The 16,688-nt window shown below is 51.9% G+C and overlaps 1 protein-coding gene across 4 annotated transcripts in view; it reads right to left on the bottom strand.

Moving 5' to 3' along the window:
* TRAPPC9 (trafficking protein particle complex subunit 9) overlaps nt 1-16,688 on the bottom strand; it is a 500,788-nt gene that overhangs the window by 441,678 nt on the left and 42,422 nt on the right. For all 4 annotated transcript variants that reach the window (XM_046001565.1, XM_046001557.1, XM_046001569.1 and 1 more), the window contains 2 exons: nt 14,368-14,489; nt 8,480-8,605 (listed from right to left, as the gene is read on the bottom strand). In XM_046001565.1, the coding sequence (XP_045857521.1) occupies nt 8,480-8,605; nt 14,368-14,489 (248 nt within the window). The remainder of the gene's footprint in view (nt 1-8,479; nt 8,606-14,367; nt 14,490-16,688) is intronic.

Below are 16,688 nucleotides of genomic sequence, written 5' to 3'. Positions count from 1 at the left end.
CTCGGTGCCACAGCCAGGACGGAGGCCCACTGACGCCAAACCACAGAGCCGCCTCCTCTGCGCCATCCCGTCACCGTCTGCCCAGCCTTCCACAGGCTGCCAGAGAGTGGTCCTTAACAGCCCTGGACGCTCAGCACCAGTAACCGCTCTTAGAAAAAGCCTGAGGGAGACCACATGCGACCTGCCACCTCCCGGCCCCGAGGGCCTCGGCCTCTGCGCAGCCACGCTCCCTCCCTCCGTGGAGCTCCCCGCTCATCATCCCCCTGGACTGGAAGCTAAATTCTGTACAGCCCTGGGCTCCCAGGCAGGGCTGCTGTGCCCCGTAACTCTCAAGCAAAGGGGACCCCACCGCCACGCTCGCCCACGAGGAGCCCACACTGACTCTCGGAAATGTGCTTCCAGAGGACGAGCCTCAGTCCTGCTCTGTAAGGAGCACCTTCACTGCAGCTCCGCCAGAGCTCGTGGCTCTGTTTCAACAGACGACGGGAACAGTGCTCGCTGAGCTCCCTGGAGCGGGGCGTGCCGCACAGGCTAGACCACGCCGGTGGCTCGGGTCACAAGCGCAGCGACACCAGCGTGAGGGACAGCGCCTCGTTCTCCCCAGTGCTGCTCCACCGCTACAGCCCCGGTTACGTAACAGACACAGGGGCTGTGTAGCCGAGCTCCCTATACATGAGTGTCTGCCCAAGAGTCACCTGAATTAGGCTTCGAGCACAGCGCTCCCGCGAGAAGTGTGTTGTGAAACGGACAGCCCAGCTGCCCCGCACACCTGACTCAGTGCATCTGACCGACTACACCCAAAGGGATGGTTTTAATGAAATTAAGATGAATCCATCCTGAATAAGCTCCCAGTATCACTGAGGGTCTGATTTCTCCCTCTCACGGACGTGTCCGGGTAGCACAACCTGAATCTGGGTTTCTCGTTAACCAAATGAGGAGAGAGAAAGAGAGAGAGAGAGACCGCTGCGAACAGATTCACCTAACGACTCTGGGTCTGGCACCCACTGTGACTCCCGCTAGGAATACACACATCAGTACTACACGGTCCTGCCCTCAAGCAGCTCAGCCTTTTCGTTCACAATAGCATTAAAAAGAATGTGCTAATGGGATAAATTTAACAAAAATGTGTGAGACTTGCACGTTGGAAACAGTAAGAGATCGCTGAAAGAAATTGTGAAGGGAAGACGCCTCAGGTTCCTGGGATGGAAGACAGTATTGAGACATCAAAACTCCCCGACGCGACCTACAAATTCTTCCCAATCCCGATCAAAATCCCAGCTGGCCTCCTTGGAGAAACTGACATGTGGGTCCCAAGCTTCACAGAGAAGCTCAAGGGACCCGGAAGAGCCAACACAATCTTGAAAAAAAGAGCAGAGTTTGAAGACTCACACTTCCCGACTTCACAACTTACCACGAAGCTGCCGTCAGCAAGTCAGTACGGTCCTTGCGTGAGAACGGATATAAATCAATGGAACAGAATTAAAAATCAAACCTTATGTGGACAGTCAGTTAATTTTCCACAAGGTCGGTGGGAGGAGAGTGTGCACAGCGAGCAGTGTTGGGCCAGAGGGTCTCTGCCTTCAACCGAGGAATTTGAACCCATCTGCGCATGATGAAAATCAACTCAAAATGGATCAAAGACCTAAAGGTACAAACTAATCCTAGAAACTTCCTACAAGAAAACGGTAAAACTTTGTGACATTGGCTTCGGCTGTGTTTTCCATGACGCAATAGTAAAACCATGAGTGATCAAAGAAACAATAAACGGACTTCATTAAAATTAAAAACTTCTGTGCTGCAAAGGACATCATCAAGAAAGGGAGACGACTGCCCAGCAGAAAGGGAGAACATTTTTGCAAACTGTACATCTGATAAGAGACTAGTGTCCAGGATATATAACACATTTTTACAACAGAACAATAAAAAGAAAACAAAACCCTGTTTAAAAATTGGCAAAGAATTTACATGCGTGGCCAATAAGCACGTCATCATCAGCCATCAGGGATGAAGACTGACACAGGCATGAGACAGTTCACACCCAGCAGGATGGTCATGACGAAAGCATGGACAGCAGAAGGCATCCGCGAGGATGGGAAGACGTGGGGACACTCACACGCTGCCGTCCGTATGACGGTGCAGCTGCTCGGGAGAACAGTCCGCTGACTCCGCAGAAGGTCAGACAAGGAGCCACAGGATGACCAGCAAGTCCCCTCCTAGGTATGCACACCCAATAGAACTGGAAACGTGTGCCTCACAAACACGTACACATCGGTGTTCACAGTAGCTTTATTCAGAAACACCCAAAGGAGGAAACGACCCAGCTGCCATCAACTGACGAAGAACAAGCAAATGTGGCCTGGCCACGTCCAGCCACGAAGGAGGAAGTAACGCCACCACGTGGAGGAACCGTGACAACACGGCATCAGGGAGTCAGCCAGACACAGACACACACCGTCCGCTCCGGTGAAAGGTACGCACGTGTTCGTTGTACTGCTCCTGTGGCTCTTCTGAAGAGTCTTGAAATCTTTCAAAATAAAGTGTACAACAGGTTAAAAACACAAAGTCTTCCTCACGGACGGCTTTAAGGAGGAAATGCGGACACGGACGTTGGGCTCCTGGTTCAAGGGCTCCTGGTTCAAGGCCTCCGTCGTCTGCACGCGGTCACGGCCACTCAGAGGCGTGGCTCCCCACGCCCCCCACGCGGTGTCCTCACGGCCTCCCGCACACGTCATGAGGACCTGCTCTCCCACAAGCGTGCTTGGCCGGAGACTACGGAGACCGCTGAGACGCGGCCCCGGCTCTGGCCTCCGGCTGCGTTACCAAACCGCGTGACCAAAGATGCATCTCTTCAACATCCAGTTCCAGTTTGTAGGAGCTCCTGGGGTGAGCAGCTTAGAATTCCCAGTAAGCGTCTGTGATTCTGTTTATGGACTTAGTTACATTCTGCCCCATTCTAAAAAATCATCTAAATCAACTTTTTAAACCCAACTGAGCAACAGTAACAACAGGAAGATGAAAACGAGGATGGGGAGAAACTGGGGATGGAACAAGCGGGGTGCGGGCGGGCGTCAGGAACGTGAGCGGCGGCGGAGGTGCGCTTCCATCAGGGCGACCCTCACTCCGACAGCGGAGGCAGGACGAAAAGACCACGAGCTCCGGGGCCCCGGGGCCCCCGAGATGCAGAGATGGCCCCACAGCACCGTCGGCCGCACGTCCCCATGCGGCGAGTCCTAAAAAGTCCCCATCCCGGAGCGTCTGCGCCAACTGCCCCGCACGTGTGGGGCTGCGTGGGGCACCCGCTCTCAGCGCCCCCTCCCCTCGCCGCACCGGGCTCCGACGCCAGGGCTGGGCCAGACCCCGCAGCAGGGGGGCAGGTCCTCACCTGAAGCCCAGCTGGTGGCACAGCCGGCCCATCGGGTCCACTGCCCCTGCCCACCTGCCGGTTTCTCTACAGCCCCGACTTCCCTCCTGGAGATTTCCTTCTGTCCCTGCATACAAGCACGCCCTACCTTGTTCGACCAGACATTCTTCCGTCCCCTCTCCCCCTTCCCTTCTCAGTAAGGAACCCGACTTCCCTCCCTCCCCACACAACCGTTTCTTTCTTTGCCGGGACCATGACCTCCCCACAGCCGCCCTGACAGCCGGGTGCCCTGCTGCTGGGACTGACGCGTCTCGGTCTTACCTACGCTGTATCTTTACACGTCTCCCCTCTATTGTAAAGAGCCTTTCCTGGATCTCCCCATTGCTCCGATTTGGAGCTGCATTTGACACACAATTCCGAGGTTACAATTACCGTGCACGTATCTACCAGCTTTTGCTGGGCTTCCCTAGCAACGGCTTCATTAAGGAACTGCAGCAAGAAGTTTGAAGAGGCTACTCGGAACTGAACAGAGCAGCCCGCACACAATTTAAATGGCTCTGAAGAGAAAATGAACCAGAGACAACGAGGTCACAGCTCCTAGTCAAGAAAATCATGAGCCACAATGTTCTTAAATGGCCCGACTCACTCGTGAACCTCAGGTCTGCGGCAGCATGGGTGCTGGGAAGCCCGCGTTCTTGCCGTACGCTCTCGCCGCTGCTCAGGTGCGGGGCTTCGCCAAGCTTTTCAAAGAGTTTCTTACTACCACTTGCTCTAATTGTCACCTACCATTTCCTGCAAAAGTAGTTTTTCTGTAAAAGATTATGATACTTCAAAAATAAACTCAAAATGGAAGAAAGACTTAAATGTGAGGTGGGAAACCATCAAAATCCTAGAGGAGAACACAGACAGCAACCTCTGTGACCTCAGCCGCAGCAACTTCTTGCCAGACATGTCACTAGAGGCAAGGGAAACAAAAGCAAAAATGAACTATTGGGACTTCATCAAGATAAAAATGTTCTGCACAGCAAAGCAAACAGTCAACAACACTAAAAGGGAACCTTCGGAATGGGAAAAGATCTTTGCAAGTCTTTGCAAATGTCTTATCAGGTAAAGGACTAGTATCCAAAATCTATAGAGAACTTATCAAACTCTATAGCCAAAAAAACCAAAAAGTCCAGTTAAGAAATGGGCAGAGAACATGAACAAACATTTCTGCAAAGAAGACATCCAGATGGCCAACAGACACATGAAAAAGTGCTCCACATCACTCAGCATCAGGGAAATACAAATCAAAACCACAGTTAGAGGGCGCCTGGGTGGCTCAGTGGTTTGGGCCTCTGCCTTCGGCTTATGTCATGGTCCCCGGGTCCTGGGATCGAGGCCTGCATCAGGTTCTCTGCTCAGCGGGGGGCCTGCTTCCTCCTCTCTCTCTGCCTGCCTCTCTGCTTGCTTGTAATCTCTGTCTGCCAAATAAATAAATAAACATCTTTAAAAAAAACACACACACAGTGAGATCCCACCTCACACTAGCTAGAATGGCTAAAATTAACAAGTCAGGAAATGTCAGGTGTTGGTGAGGATGCGGAGAAAGGGGAACCTCCTACACTGTTGGTGGGAATGCAAGCTGGTGCAGCCGCTCTGGAAAACAGCATGGAGGGGCCTCAGAAAGTTAAAGAGAGCTACCCTACGACCCAGCAATCACATTACTAGGTCTTTATCCAAAGGATACAAACACAGTGATCCAAATAGGCACCTGCACCCCAGTGTTCATAGCAGCGGTGTCCACAGCAGCCCGACTGCGGAAAGAGCCCAGACACCCATCGAGCAGTGAACAGATAAAGAAGGTGCGGTGTGCATGTACAACGGAGCGTCGCGCAGCCGCCAGAAAGAATGAAATCCTGCCATTTGCAGTGAGATGGACAGAGCTAGAGCGTGTTAGGCTGAGTGAAGGAAGCCAGTCAGAGGAAGACAAACACCGCAGGATTTCACTCACATGTGCGGTTTGAAAAAGAAAACAGATGAACGTAAGGGAAGGGAGAAAAAAGGGAGAGCGAAGCAAATCATAAGAAACTCTTAAAGACCGGGCGCCTCGTGGGCTCAGTCGGTGAAGCGTCTGCCTTCGGCTCAGGTCATGATCCCGGGGTCCTGGGCTCGAGCCCCGCATCGGGCTCCCTGCTCCTCGGGGAGCCTGCTTCTCCCTCTGCCTGCTGCTCCCCCTGCTTGTGCGCTCGCTCACTCTCTCCCTCTCTGTCAAATAAATAAATAAAATCTTACAAAAAGGAACTCTGAAAGACAGAGAACAAACTGAGGGTTGATGGGGGGGCTAGACGGGGGATTGGTATTGAGGAGGGCACTTGCTGTGACGCGGTGTTACAAGCGAGTGATGAATCACGACATTCTACTCCAGAAACCAATACTGCACTGTATGTTAACGGACAAAATCTAAATCAAAACTCAAAAAAAATTTTTTAATAAAAAAATAAAAAATGAGGGGGCACCGGGGTGGCTCAGTCGGTTAGCATCTGCCTTCAGCTCAGGTCATGATCGAACCCCACATCGGGCCCTCCGCTCAGCAGAGTCGCTGCTCCTTCTCACTCTCCCTCTGTGCTCACTCTCTCACTCTCTCTCTTAAATACATAAATAAGAACATTTAAAAAGTAATAAAAAATGAAAGACGTGCATTTATGCCCCCATCTGCGAAAACGGCTTCCCAGCCAGTCAAAATCGTCAGCATCCTCCTGACAGGCAGCGCTGGCTGCGCAGCTCCGGGAGTGTTAGACCTCGGGGTCCTCCCAGGCCCGCCCCCTGCTCCAAGCACACAGCCTGATGTCCCATGGCTTCCGGCCTTCTCGGTGCCCCCGCCCCCACCTGACAGTGACCCGGGCAGAGCTGCCACAGGGCAGACACCACGACAGTCCTGGACAAGTGCAGCTCATCTACACCAATCGTCCCTGGGGCCGGGGGGATCGCTGTTCTAGCAGTTCTCACACCGACACGTAGCGAGAGGGACGCAGTGATCGTGCTGCAGGTCCCGCAGCCGCCACGGGGCGGGGCAGGCCACGGGCCCAAGCCGGGCCGACCACCCTCCAGGCCTGCCACAGCGTGAACGCCCACGAGGACCCCGCCACCCACCTAGCGAGCCCACGGTCTCCGCGCTCACGAGGTCTGGCCCCAGCCTGCCTACAAAGTGGCTTCCCCTCAGAAACAAACGGCTCAGGGCCCCGAGTGACCACCAGGCCACACTCTGAGTTTGTGCGGGGCTGTTCCCTCACACTGAATGGCCCAAACGCTGCGTGATTTTCCTCTTTGTGGTTTATTTGCCTGTACTGGGGTCACCAGCTCTCCCCTGTTCTTGTCTCTCCCTTCAGTGTCTTACCCGTGCAGCAGCACCCCTTCCTGTCTGAGCTGGGGACTCCCTGTGACAAGGGGCCTGATGGCAGTGAGGTGCTTCCCGGGGAGGGAAGGAGGCACAGAGCAGCCCCATCTCCTGCCCAAGAGAGTGACGCCCCAGCCCCTGCGCGTAAGCATTATGCTAAAATCTTTACCATATTGTAGACACCGTTATAACGTCTGTGAGGAGGCCACACCAACCCAAAGACATTCATTAGCTCCAATTTTGTTTCTCTTTATTTTATTCCTGTTTTGAAAACTAAGAATCTCTAGTCAATATGGCAAAATATTCATGTGTCAAATCTGGATGGAGAGGCCCAAGTGTGTCATTCATGCTTTTTATGTCCACAATACAACATGACTCTATCTCTCTCCTCTCCCCCAGTCACTACCCTCCCTCTCGCCTGAGCCCCAGGCCCACGTATCCAACAGGCTTTTCCCTATACCCACAACTGAACCCATCACCTTTCTCCCCAAAGCATCCTCTGCAGCTTTCCCTCTTAGAGGACAGCACCAGCAAAATCAAGCCAGAGCCTGGGCAGTGGTCCCGCCGACCCTCCCCACAAGTCCTCCGTCATTCCCACACGTGTGCACGGTCCGCTCCCTCTCCCTGCTCGGCAATCCCCAGGTGGGAGCATCCGTACTGCCCCCTGACCTCCTTACTCAAGACAAATGTGATCAGATCGTCCCGTGCCTAGAAGTCCTTTCCTCTAAAACCTGCCATGCTTAGAGTAACGCTGCAAACCCTTGCCCTGGCCAACAAGACCTCCTGCCCTGACCCGGCCCCTCTCTCAAGCTCCCCTCCAGCTTGTCTCCACGAGTTCCGGTTCCTCCCAGGGAACGAGCTCTCTCTGATTTTAGACTCACTCCTGCTGAGCCATCTTTCCTGGAATGCTCGGTTCCCACGTCCTCCTCTCCTGGCTATATCCTGCCCAACCTTCCCATCCCAGCTTGAACCTCACTGCCTCAGACAGCCCCGGACCCCTCACCCTCCCCCATCACCAAACTAGCTTCAGTCCATTTGCCACGTTCTCCCTATCCCCTTTTTCTCGCGCACTCCAGCACCGAAGGTCTGTCTTGGCCACAAAACCGTCAGCTCGGAAAGCAGCTGCACCCCTCCTTCCCAGCCCCAGCGCAGCCTGTGCCCAGCGAACAGCTCTGCTGTTACAGTCACCTGTCCCGCTCCCCGCCACGGGTCCTGAAGCAAGCTGCTGGACGCCGGAGACTTGGTTGCCCTGTCCATAAAAATCCCAGTGACGTTAGCCAACGTCTCAAAGCATTCTCGACCAGCAGCTTCGTGATTTTGCATTAGCAACCTACAGCTAAGAGCTCTAACGATTCCGCTGTAGCAAAATCCTATCCGGGTGCAGACTGAGAAGCATCTGTTGACTGCCCGCTGTGTGACATCAGCAACCCGCACAGGGTGACAGGTGGCAGTCACATCCCCAGTGACAGGACTGAGGCAAGAGGCCCAGAGCTGCTTCAAGGTCACAAAGCTGGCAAGCGGTTTCTCCGATCAAGAAAAAAGTTTAAGGGAAAATGTGGGATTTTGAAAGAAGAGCCTCGTCATGTGACGAAGTAGACAAAGGAGCCGTGTTAGTAGGACAGCGGGTTCTGGCTGCGGAGCTGCCACCGGCCGCACGGAACCGGCGCTGCAGTCGGGTGGGCTCGTGACGACAGGCTCCGGAGAGCCGCGCGAAGGCTTCCGCGAGCAGGACGCACACTCACCTGGCGGAGGTTAATGTAGACGGCGTTCTGCAGAAACTCGGAGGCTTCCATGCTCCGCTTCTGAATGGCGAGGACGCGCACAGCCTTGACACATGCCTCTAACTCAACCACTCCGGCGTTCTTGTACTGTAGGGCACAAAGGAGGAGCCTCGTCAAACAGAAGAGACAATAAGGATTCTCTGTCGTGTCCTGAAAGCCGTCCCGCAGGGGCTCCGGGACCCCGCAGGGCACTTCCCCAAGCTCGGGACCGACAGCGACGCCCCCGCCCACGGTGGGGAGAGGCGGATGGAGGTTTCTGTCGGAGAAAGTCCATCTGTTATGGGGTCAGAGGAGGTTGGCGGACTGAACCTACAAATGCACAAGAGCGGGTATTTTTATCAGATTTCACGATACTGTTGGTGGCTACTTGTCTCCATTTGCACTTACGTGTCCTGTGCTCTGAAACACCTCGCGACCCTCTCACACCCGCTGAAGCTGTGAATGTATCTGACTTTGTGGCAGACGCCTGCACCCCTGTGTGCCTGCACTTACGTGCTCCACGCCTCTGTGACCTTCTCTCCGAGTTACTTGGCCCTGCTCCTCAGCTCCGAGAAGGCAAACAAAGACAGAGGAGACAGAAGAGACACCCAGCCCTTCACTCGCCACTCAACGGTGACCCTGGCTGAGTGCTCCCAGGCCTCACCTCCAGGGCTCCCGGCTCTGCCCAAGGTAGCTCCCACCCGGGAGGGCTGCGGGAAGGCTGCGTGCGTGTGGCTGGGACCCCGGGTCAAGGTCCGGAGCCCCCCGTCCCCCCTCCAGCACCCACCCCCCGCCCGACGCTACACTGCGAAACCGGATGCTGGCTGCTATTCTGCCTGTTTTCGTTTCCACTCCACTTTGTCCTTCCTCTTAAGTGCCCTGAGCTGGAGTGATCTTCCATTGAGGAATCTGAAAGACTTGCAGTTGAGAAAAGGTTTACAGAGGGGAGTCCCGTACACGAGCGCCCGCAGGTGAGGACGTCCCCCACCAATACGTCGGCGGGCATCGTACACTGGGAGTCATCCCATCCCGCGGACCAGTGTGTGCCGGGCGCCCCGGAGGCCTGGGAGCCCCACCTGCCCGTTTACCAATTGTGAAGAAGCAAAGTAGAACCGCTCGTGCTTCTCACTCGAGTTGTTTCTGTAAAGTAGACAAATCCCTGTGCTGGGAAAGGCAGGCCTCCATGCTCCCCTCTTTTCAAACATGTGAAATGTCCATAATTTGTGATATATTACAATTACCAGACACAGTCATAAAAAGAAACTATTCTTTCCCCAACTACCAACTCTGAAGTCAAAAATCTACCAAGTTTTTTTTGTTTGTTCGTTTGTTTAACATTTTATCTGTTTACTTGACAGAGAGAGACAGCGAGAGAAGGAACAGAGAGAGGGAACACAAGCAGGGGGACTAGGAGAGGGAAAGCAGACCCGATGCCAGGGAGCCCGATGCAGGGCTCGATCCCAGCACGGGGGTCATGACCTGAGCGGAAGGCAGAAACTTAACAACTGAGCCACCCTGGAGCCCCAGAAATCTACCAAGTTTTTTAGACCATTTAACAACAACAACAAACATAAGGACTTTATTTCACTGAAATTAAATAACCTCTTTTCATTCAAAACCCTTAAAACGTCCATTTAGGTGAGAATAAAAGTCAACTCCATGTTTTCACATATTTTATGCAACATTTATATATTTTTAATTATACTACACAGAGATTTAAACTGCAGTCATAGGGGCGCCTGGGTGGCTCAGTGGGTTAAAGCCTCTGCCTTCGGCTCAGGTCGTGATTCCAGGGTCCTGGGATCGAGCCCCATGTCGGGCTCTCTGCTCAGCAGGGAGCCTGCTTCCTCCTCTCTCTCTGCCTGCCTCTCTGCCTACTTGTGATCTCTTTCTGTCAAATAAATAAATAAAATCTTAAAAAAAAAATAAAAAATAAACTGCAACTTTCCCAGCAAGTTGTTCATCCATTAGTAGAAAGGTATCCACAGTCAGTGGGGATTAGGAAAAGAACGGATGATTCCTAATGACCTATATACCTAGTCTTCCATCATTTCGCTGGAACATAAGCTCTAGGACGCAGGAACCAAGCCCCATTTCACTAGTGGGTCCTTAGTAACTACCTACTAGCAAAGGTCCCCGCGTAGAACTATACAAGCACTTGCAACACTGAAAAAATAAAATTTAAAAAAAAATAAAGAACTATACAAGCAATACTTTAAGAATAAATGAGGGAATGAGCTCATTCAATTCTAAAACAAAAATCCTAAAACAAACTCTACCATTATTTTAGGGCCCAAAATGAGACCTAAAAAAAGTAAAGCTTCTTGCCCAAGATTACAAAGCTAGTAACTGGCGAAGGCAGGATTTGAACTCAGGTATGACGCCAAAACTAAGGTGGAAATATCATTCCATTAGGAACAAAGTGACCTTCACTGGAGAGGCCACATGAACGCAGCTAAAGGCAGGGGAACACTGAGAACTCTGTCCAGATGCTAACTCACGCAAGGGGGGCCTCTGCCTCCCAGCCCCGCTATCTTCCCGTCTGTGCGCACAGGAAGACACAAGACCTAGCTTCTGGTCCCAATAATGCCACTGTGTGACTCTGACAGTCACTTAACCTCCCTGGGCTTTAGTATCTCCGCTATGGGAAGGCAGGGGGTCATATGTTCTCCAAGGTTCCTTCCAACACCAACTTCCAACTATCTCAGCAGAAGGTCTATGTCTCTAGTCATCTGTTCCAATACGAAAGTATTTCCTTGGCCACAAATCAGAAATCTAATAAAAAATTATTCATGAAGCCACCACGAGTCTGCTGAAGAGATTTTGCAATCCCTCGCAGGGAGTGAAAACCAAAGGTGGTGCTTCTCCCCAGTAAGTGGGAGGTAGCCTGATGAGTGTGTGTGTGCGTGGGTGTGCGTGGGTGTGCACACGCGTGGGTGTGTTACGAATCAAATACACTCAGATCCGGGAAGTGCACAAACATTCCTGGACCACTCTCACTTCATGGGGGTGAGGACAAAGAAGAGGAAAGAACAGGAGCAAACGAGGAAAAGTACAGCCAGAGAGACGGGCAAGACATGCATCTGCCCCGTACACGAGGAGAGGAACTGGTTTCTTCCAGTCGTCTTGCTGGACACGTACTCAACCAAGGCAGGAGACGGTGACCAAGTAGGACGAGCCCGCCACTGCAGTAAGCATTGACAGACACAGATCACTTACCCTGATTAAAAACTCCATGCAGCAGGCCTTCATGTCACCATTCAAGAGAAAAGAAACCTGGGCTGATCTCGCAGCTGGACTGAACTCTGACAGCCTGAGACATGGGAGGGGAGACTCAAACCCAGCTCTGCCTGACTCCAGAGTCTGCTCTTTCCACTCTTGGAACTGGAAACATCATGCCCCATGGCCACCTGACCACGCTCAGCACAGAGTCTGCTTGGGATTCTCTCCCTCCTGCTCTGTCCCTGACCCTGCTTAAGGGTGCCTGGGCGCATGGCCTCTCTCTCCCTCTCTCATTAATTAATTCTTTTTAAAAATATTAATAAAAAAATAATTGCAGGGGCACCTGGGTGGGTCGGTCGTTAAGTGTCTGCCTTCAGCTCAGGTCATGAACCCAGGGTCCTGGGATCCAGCCCCACATCAGGGTCCTTGTTCAGTGGGGAATCTGCTTCCCCCTCCCCCTGTGCTCTCCCTCTCTCTATCAAATAAAATCTTTTCTAAAATAAATGAATAAATAAAATGCTAACAACAGCTAATACAATACTTTCCAGTACTTCATTCTGCCTATCCTCACTATATCCCTTTGAGAGAGGTACTATCATCATCCCTATTTTAGAGATTTAAAAAAACTAAGGAAAGGAATTTTATTCTATTGTCAAGGCATTTCTAAGCATAATACTGAAGGTAAAACCCATAAGGAAAAGATTTACCATATTAAAAACATGTTTTGACCACAAACAAAAAGAAAACCTCATGAACAAAATTAAAGGCAAGCAACATTAGGAAACAGATTTGTAACAGACATTGATGAAAGGTAAGAAGCTAATATCCATAATATACAAAGAGCTATAACAAATCAACAAGAAAAAACCCTACCTTAAATGTATGTAGAGGACACATATGGGTAATTCACATAAGAAATGCAAATGGTAACAAGTGAAATATGCTCAGTATCTCACCAATAATCAAATGTAAACAATGAAAAGTTACTTTTGCCCATCATAGTGGCAAACACCCTAAAAGGTGGCAAATATCCTAATAGCTAGTGTTTGTGAGAGAGCAGAGTGTTAACCTTCTTGAAGGACAATATGGCAGTGCATAAGTAAGCCCCAAAAATACCATGCATGCTCTGACTCAAGTCCACTTCTAGGGACTATGCCCTTGAAAAAAACTGTTTTTCCTTCCCACGATGGCAAACAGTGCTCCGTTCCTGCATATTAGGTCGTTTCAGTTTTCCTAATATTCAGGAACGGAGAACTGGCTAAATAAATAATTCTACTCCTTTTCATTCCCCGTTGGAGAAGGAATTTGAGGAGTAACCTGAAAGCGAATTATGATCAATGTAAAACATCATGTCCAGTGATTACATTCCCAGAAATCTTAACTAAAGGAAGGAGCATACAGGCGCACGAGAAGAAGGGCACCTGGGGAACTCAGTCTGTTGAGCGTCCAGTCTGGGTTTCAGCTCAGCTCATGATCTCAGGGTTGTGAGATAGAGCTCCATGTCGGTCTCCATGCTCAGTGCGGAGTTGACTTGAGGATTCTCTCCCCCTCTGCACCTCTCCCCACTGTCTCTCTCCCTCTCTCTCTTCCTCTCCCTCTGCCCCTGTGCCTTTGTGCTCTCTTTATTTGACAGAGCTCAAATAAAGAAAATCTTTAAAAACAAAAAAGCGCACAAGCACGCATGTCCAAAGACGCTCGCTGAAGCCAGTTTTCCCAGCAGTGGGGTGGGAGAAAGCGCGCGCAGCCCGCCAGGATGGGGAGGAAGCAAAGCGCAGCAAAGCTGAGGGCTCTGCGGGAGCAGGCAGGCCGCGTGGCTCGAGGTGCTGCCCGCTCCCCGTGCGGGGCTCCCGGCAGTCTGGCATGTGCACGAGTAGAGGACCTCCTCCACCTGGGAGGGGACCGTCCACCCTAACCGCAGAGGGCAGCGGCCGGCAGCACGAGGACGTCGCCGTGTACCTCTCAGGGAATGGGGGAGCAGCGGCAGGACACACGTGGGACGGCCTCGTCTCCCTGAAGAAGAGCCACCCACCTGCACACGTGCGTCACGGGCCTGCCACCCGCGAGACATCCACACCGGACCCTGCACACTCGCCAGTCCAGAGGTGAGGGCGGGGGAGGGGCCACTCCCACCGGCGGCAGCCGCCTCACCCCTGCGCAGCTGCAGCTCTCATCCTCCGGATGGCGGACAGTGTATGTGAAATTTAAATTTTTTTAAATCCGGTAACAGGAACGGCGCATCCAGAAGACGGCACACTGGGCAGCTCATGAGAAAGCAGGCCACGCAAGACTTAACTACAGAGGACACACGCTGCGCCAAATCAGAGACACCAGTCCCCACGCGGTGAGCACAGAACGCACGCCAAGAAGACCAGAAAATAGGTGCTAAAGGGTTAAAGCGACTATCTCTGAGCAGCGGCGCTATGGCACCCTTTCTTCCCCTTTCCCCAAATACTCAATGACAAATGCATTATTTTGAATCAGAAATAAAACACGTTTCCAGGCACACGGCATCCTGTGTCAGGGGATAATACACGAATACTTACAGAACCAAACACCTAGGAGACACTGTGGAGCTTCACAGCGTAAACCGGGAACTCCCGGGTCGAACGACATAATTAGGAAAGGGGCTTACGAAGCAGTGACATCACCTTGCTGTAATAGGAAATGGCCTCCTTATACTTGTCAATTATGTCCTCGGGACTGAGACAGTTCTTAGCACGTCCGATCTCGGAACTGGTGTCGGGATTTATGCCGTTGGTCGTGAGGGCACCTGCAAACCAAAAGGAGAAAAAGAAAGAATCTTTTGCTTTTTCTGTCTTCTTTGTTCTTTTGAAAGTGGGGCACAACAGGATAAAGCTTAAATACTCCCCTCTCTGCAGTTTAGGTAACGAAGTCATTTTTAAATTCTTCCTCGCTTCTATGGCCCCTGTAAGTCTTACCATCAGAGCCTGTTTTACACGATAATTAGCTCAGAGTGCGCTCTCCTTCCTGAAACCGTCTAGTGGAGACCGTGGGATGTGCTGTAAGAAAGTCACCTGTCCACCACGTCACGGTCCTGGAAGATGACGTGGCCGGTGCGCATCACCTCGCAGCTCTACGCTGAGCGCTCGCAGGAGGCCGCGCGTGTCCTCGAACTAAGATAAACTACCTGAAAGCGCATCCCGGCTCAGCCAGGACTGAAGGAATCCAACCGACAAAGGCTGGTGTCCTGTCTGCGGTTCCCATTTTCCAGCTCTGGCCAACCTCTGACACTAGGCAGAACGGCCGAATTCCTCAGCCGTCAGACTCACGGGAGGGGAGAGTTCTGGAGAAATCTCCATTGACAGAGCATACCAGCTACACACGGAACTCGGACAGGGAAAAAGGAAAACGTGATTTTGATTTCACAGAACACAAAAACACTCTGCTAAGCCCCAGCAACAGAAAAAGTCAGGCTCCCGCTAAGCCACTTCTTTCTGTCTCTGCCAAACCCTGTTTTCCTGGCGCCCGCCAGGGGCTCAGGCATGGGGCTGCGGCCGAGCCTTACAATCCCCAGGGCCTACGCAGGCATCTCACTGCCCGGGACACACATGCCAGTCCGTGTCCCATCCTCGCTTCTGATCCGGCTCAATTTTCTCTCCTGCTCCTCCGGCTCCTTTATTCTACAAGCTGCCTTAAACACTTCTGGGAACAAGACAGAAGAATGAATGGATGCACAGACAGACGGACAGGTGGCAGATGGGCAAACAGACAGAGGGACTCCACGCAAAGGGGAACAGAGACAGTGTCCTATATAAAACCCTCCTCTAGCCGGGGAAGACAGAACCACCACAGGGAGCCACGAAAAGGCAGGCGGCTTGGGATCTTGTTTCCTCCGGATTTCATGAAAATCACAGCAAGGGATGAGACGACAGAACTACAGATGGTAAGAGAAAAGGACATGCTTGAAAAAAAAAAACCTAAAATGTATACCTTTTTAAAGAACAGATTCAAATCATCAAGGTCCAATGACACAATCCTTACAGAGAGCTGAGAACTCCTTCTCCAGGCCTCCCTTCCGAGCAGGGAGAGTTTACACGGAGCTTACACCAGCAGCAGAGCCAAAGAAACACGGTTTTGCGCGCAGAAGGACTCAGCATGTGTACTAAGGAGCCCCCAACCACGCTCTGAGGGAGGCTCCCAGTGTACCCCAGTCCTGCGGTGAGGAAAGACGTCCTCGGGAGGCAGGCGTCCTCGCTGGTTTTCAGAATTCCAGAGCGAGCGACTCCAGGGCAGGACTCAAACTCGGGCCTACATTTTGCACCAACGCACTGCTATGCCCCGTGTGCTTCTCGTGCGTACAACACATCCATTTCCGGCTAAAAGAACACTGAACGAGTGTACAGGCAGTCGTGATTTACCTAACAGGCTCTAATAATTTATCTCTGTATCACTGACTTCTCTCTTTTCCCTTGAAGAAAGGAAGGGAAACGTAACGGGGTCCTTCATTCTTCACGGTACCTCCTGTCCTCCAAACAGGTTCTGATCCAGGAGTCCCCACCCAGGGAGAAAGAGCAAATGCCCGCTCCACTTTGAGAGAAATGGCGCCGGTGACGACGAGGGTTGGTTTAAGGATTAAACACCAGTTCTGTTGCTGGGGGACAAGCCAGCACCACACAATGTGTCGGAAACGAGCAACAGCAGAGCTCAGGAGAGAGCTTAGTGGGTCACAGTGATTTCATTTCATTCGGTACAGGAATAACGAGCTCCAAAACACGAGTATGCAATAGATTCCATCTTTCTTGACATCTACAAAGCATTCCTGCGTGGAATGCTAGTGTGAACCAGTGAAACAAGGAGTCATCGAGACCACAGCCTTGAGTCTACGAGCAGGAAAAAAATCAATGAAACAGGCAGGCTGACGGCCAGGCAGGAGGCAAGGAAAGAGTGGACACAGTAAAGAAGAGGTCGGGGAAAGTTCGGAAAACAGCATCATCACGACGGATGTCAG

The sequence above is a fragment of the Meles meles genome, chromosome 1 (genome assembly GCF_922984935.1).
Source record: "Meles meles chromosome 1, mMelMel3.1 paternal haplotype, whole genome shotgun sequence".
In the NCBI taxonomy this organism is placed as follows: domain Eukaryota; kingdom Metazoa; phylum Chordata; class Mammalia; order Carnivora; family Mustelidae; genus Meles; species Meles meles.
Note: the sequence above shows the minus strand (reverse complement) of the source record. Positions and strands in the feature narration are given on the sequence as shown.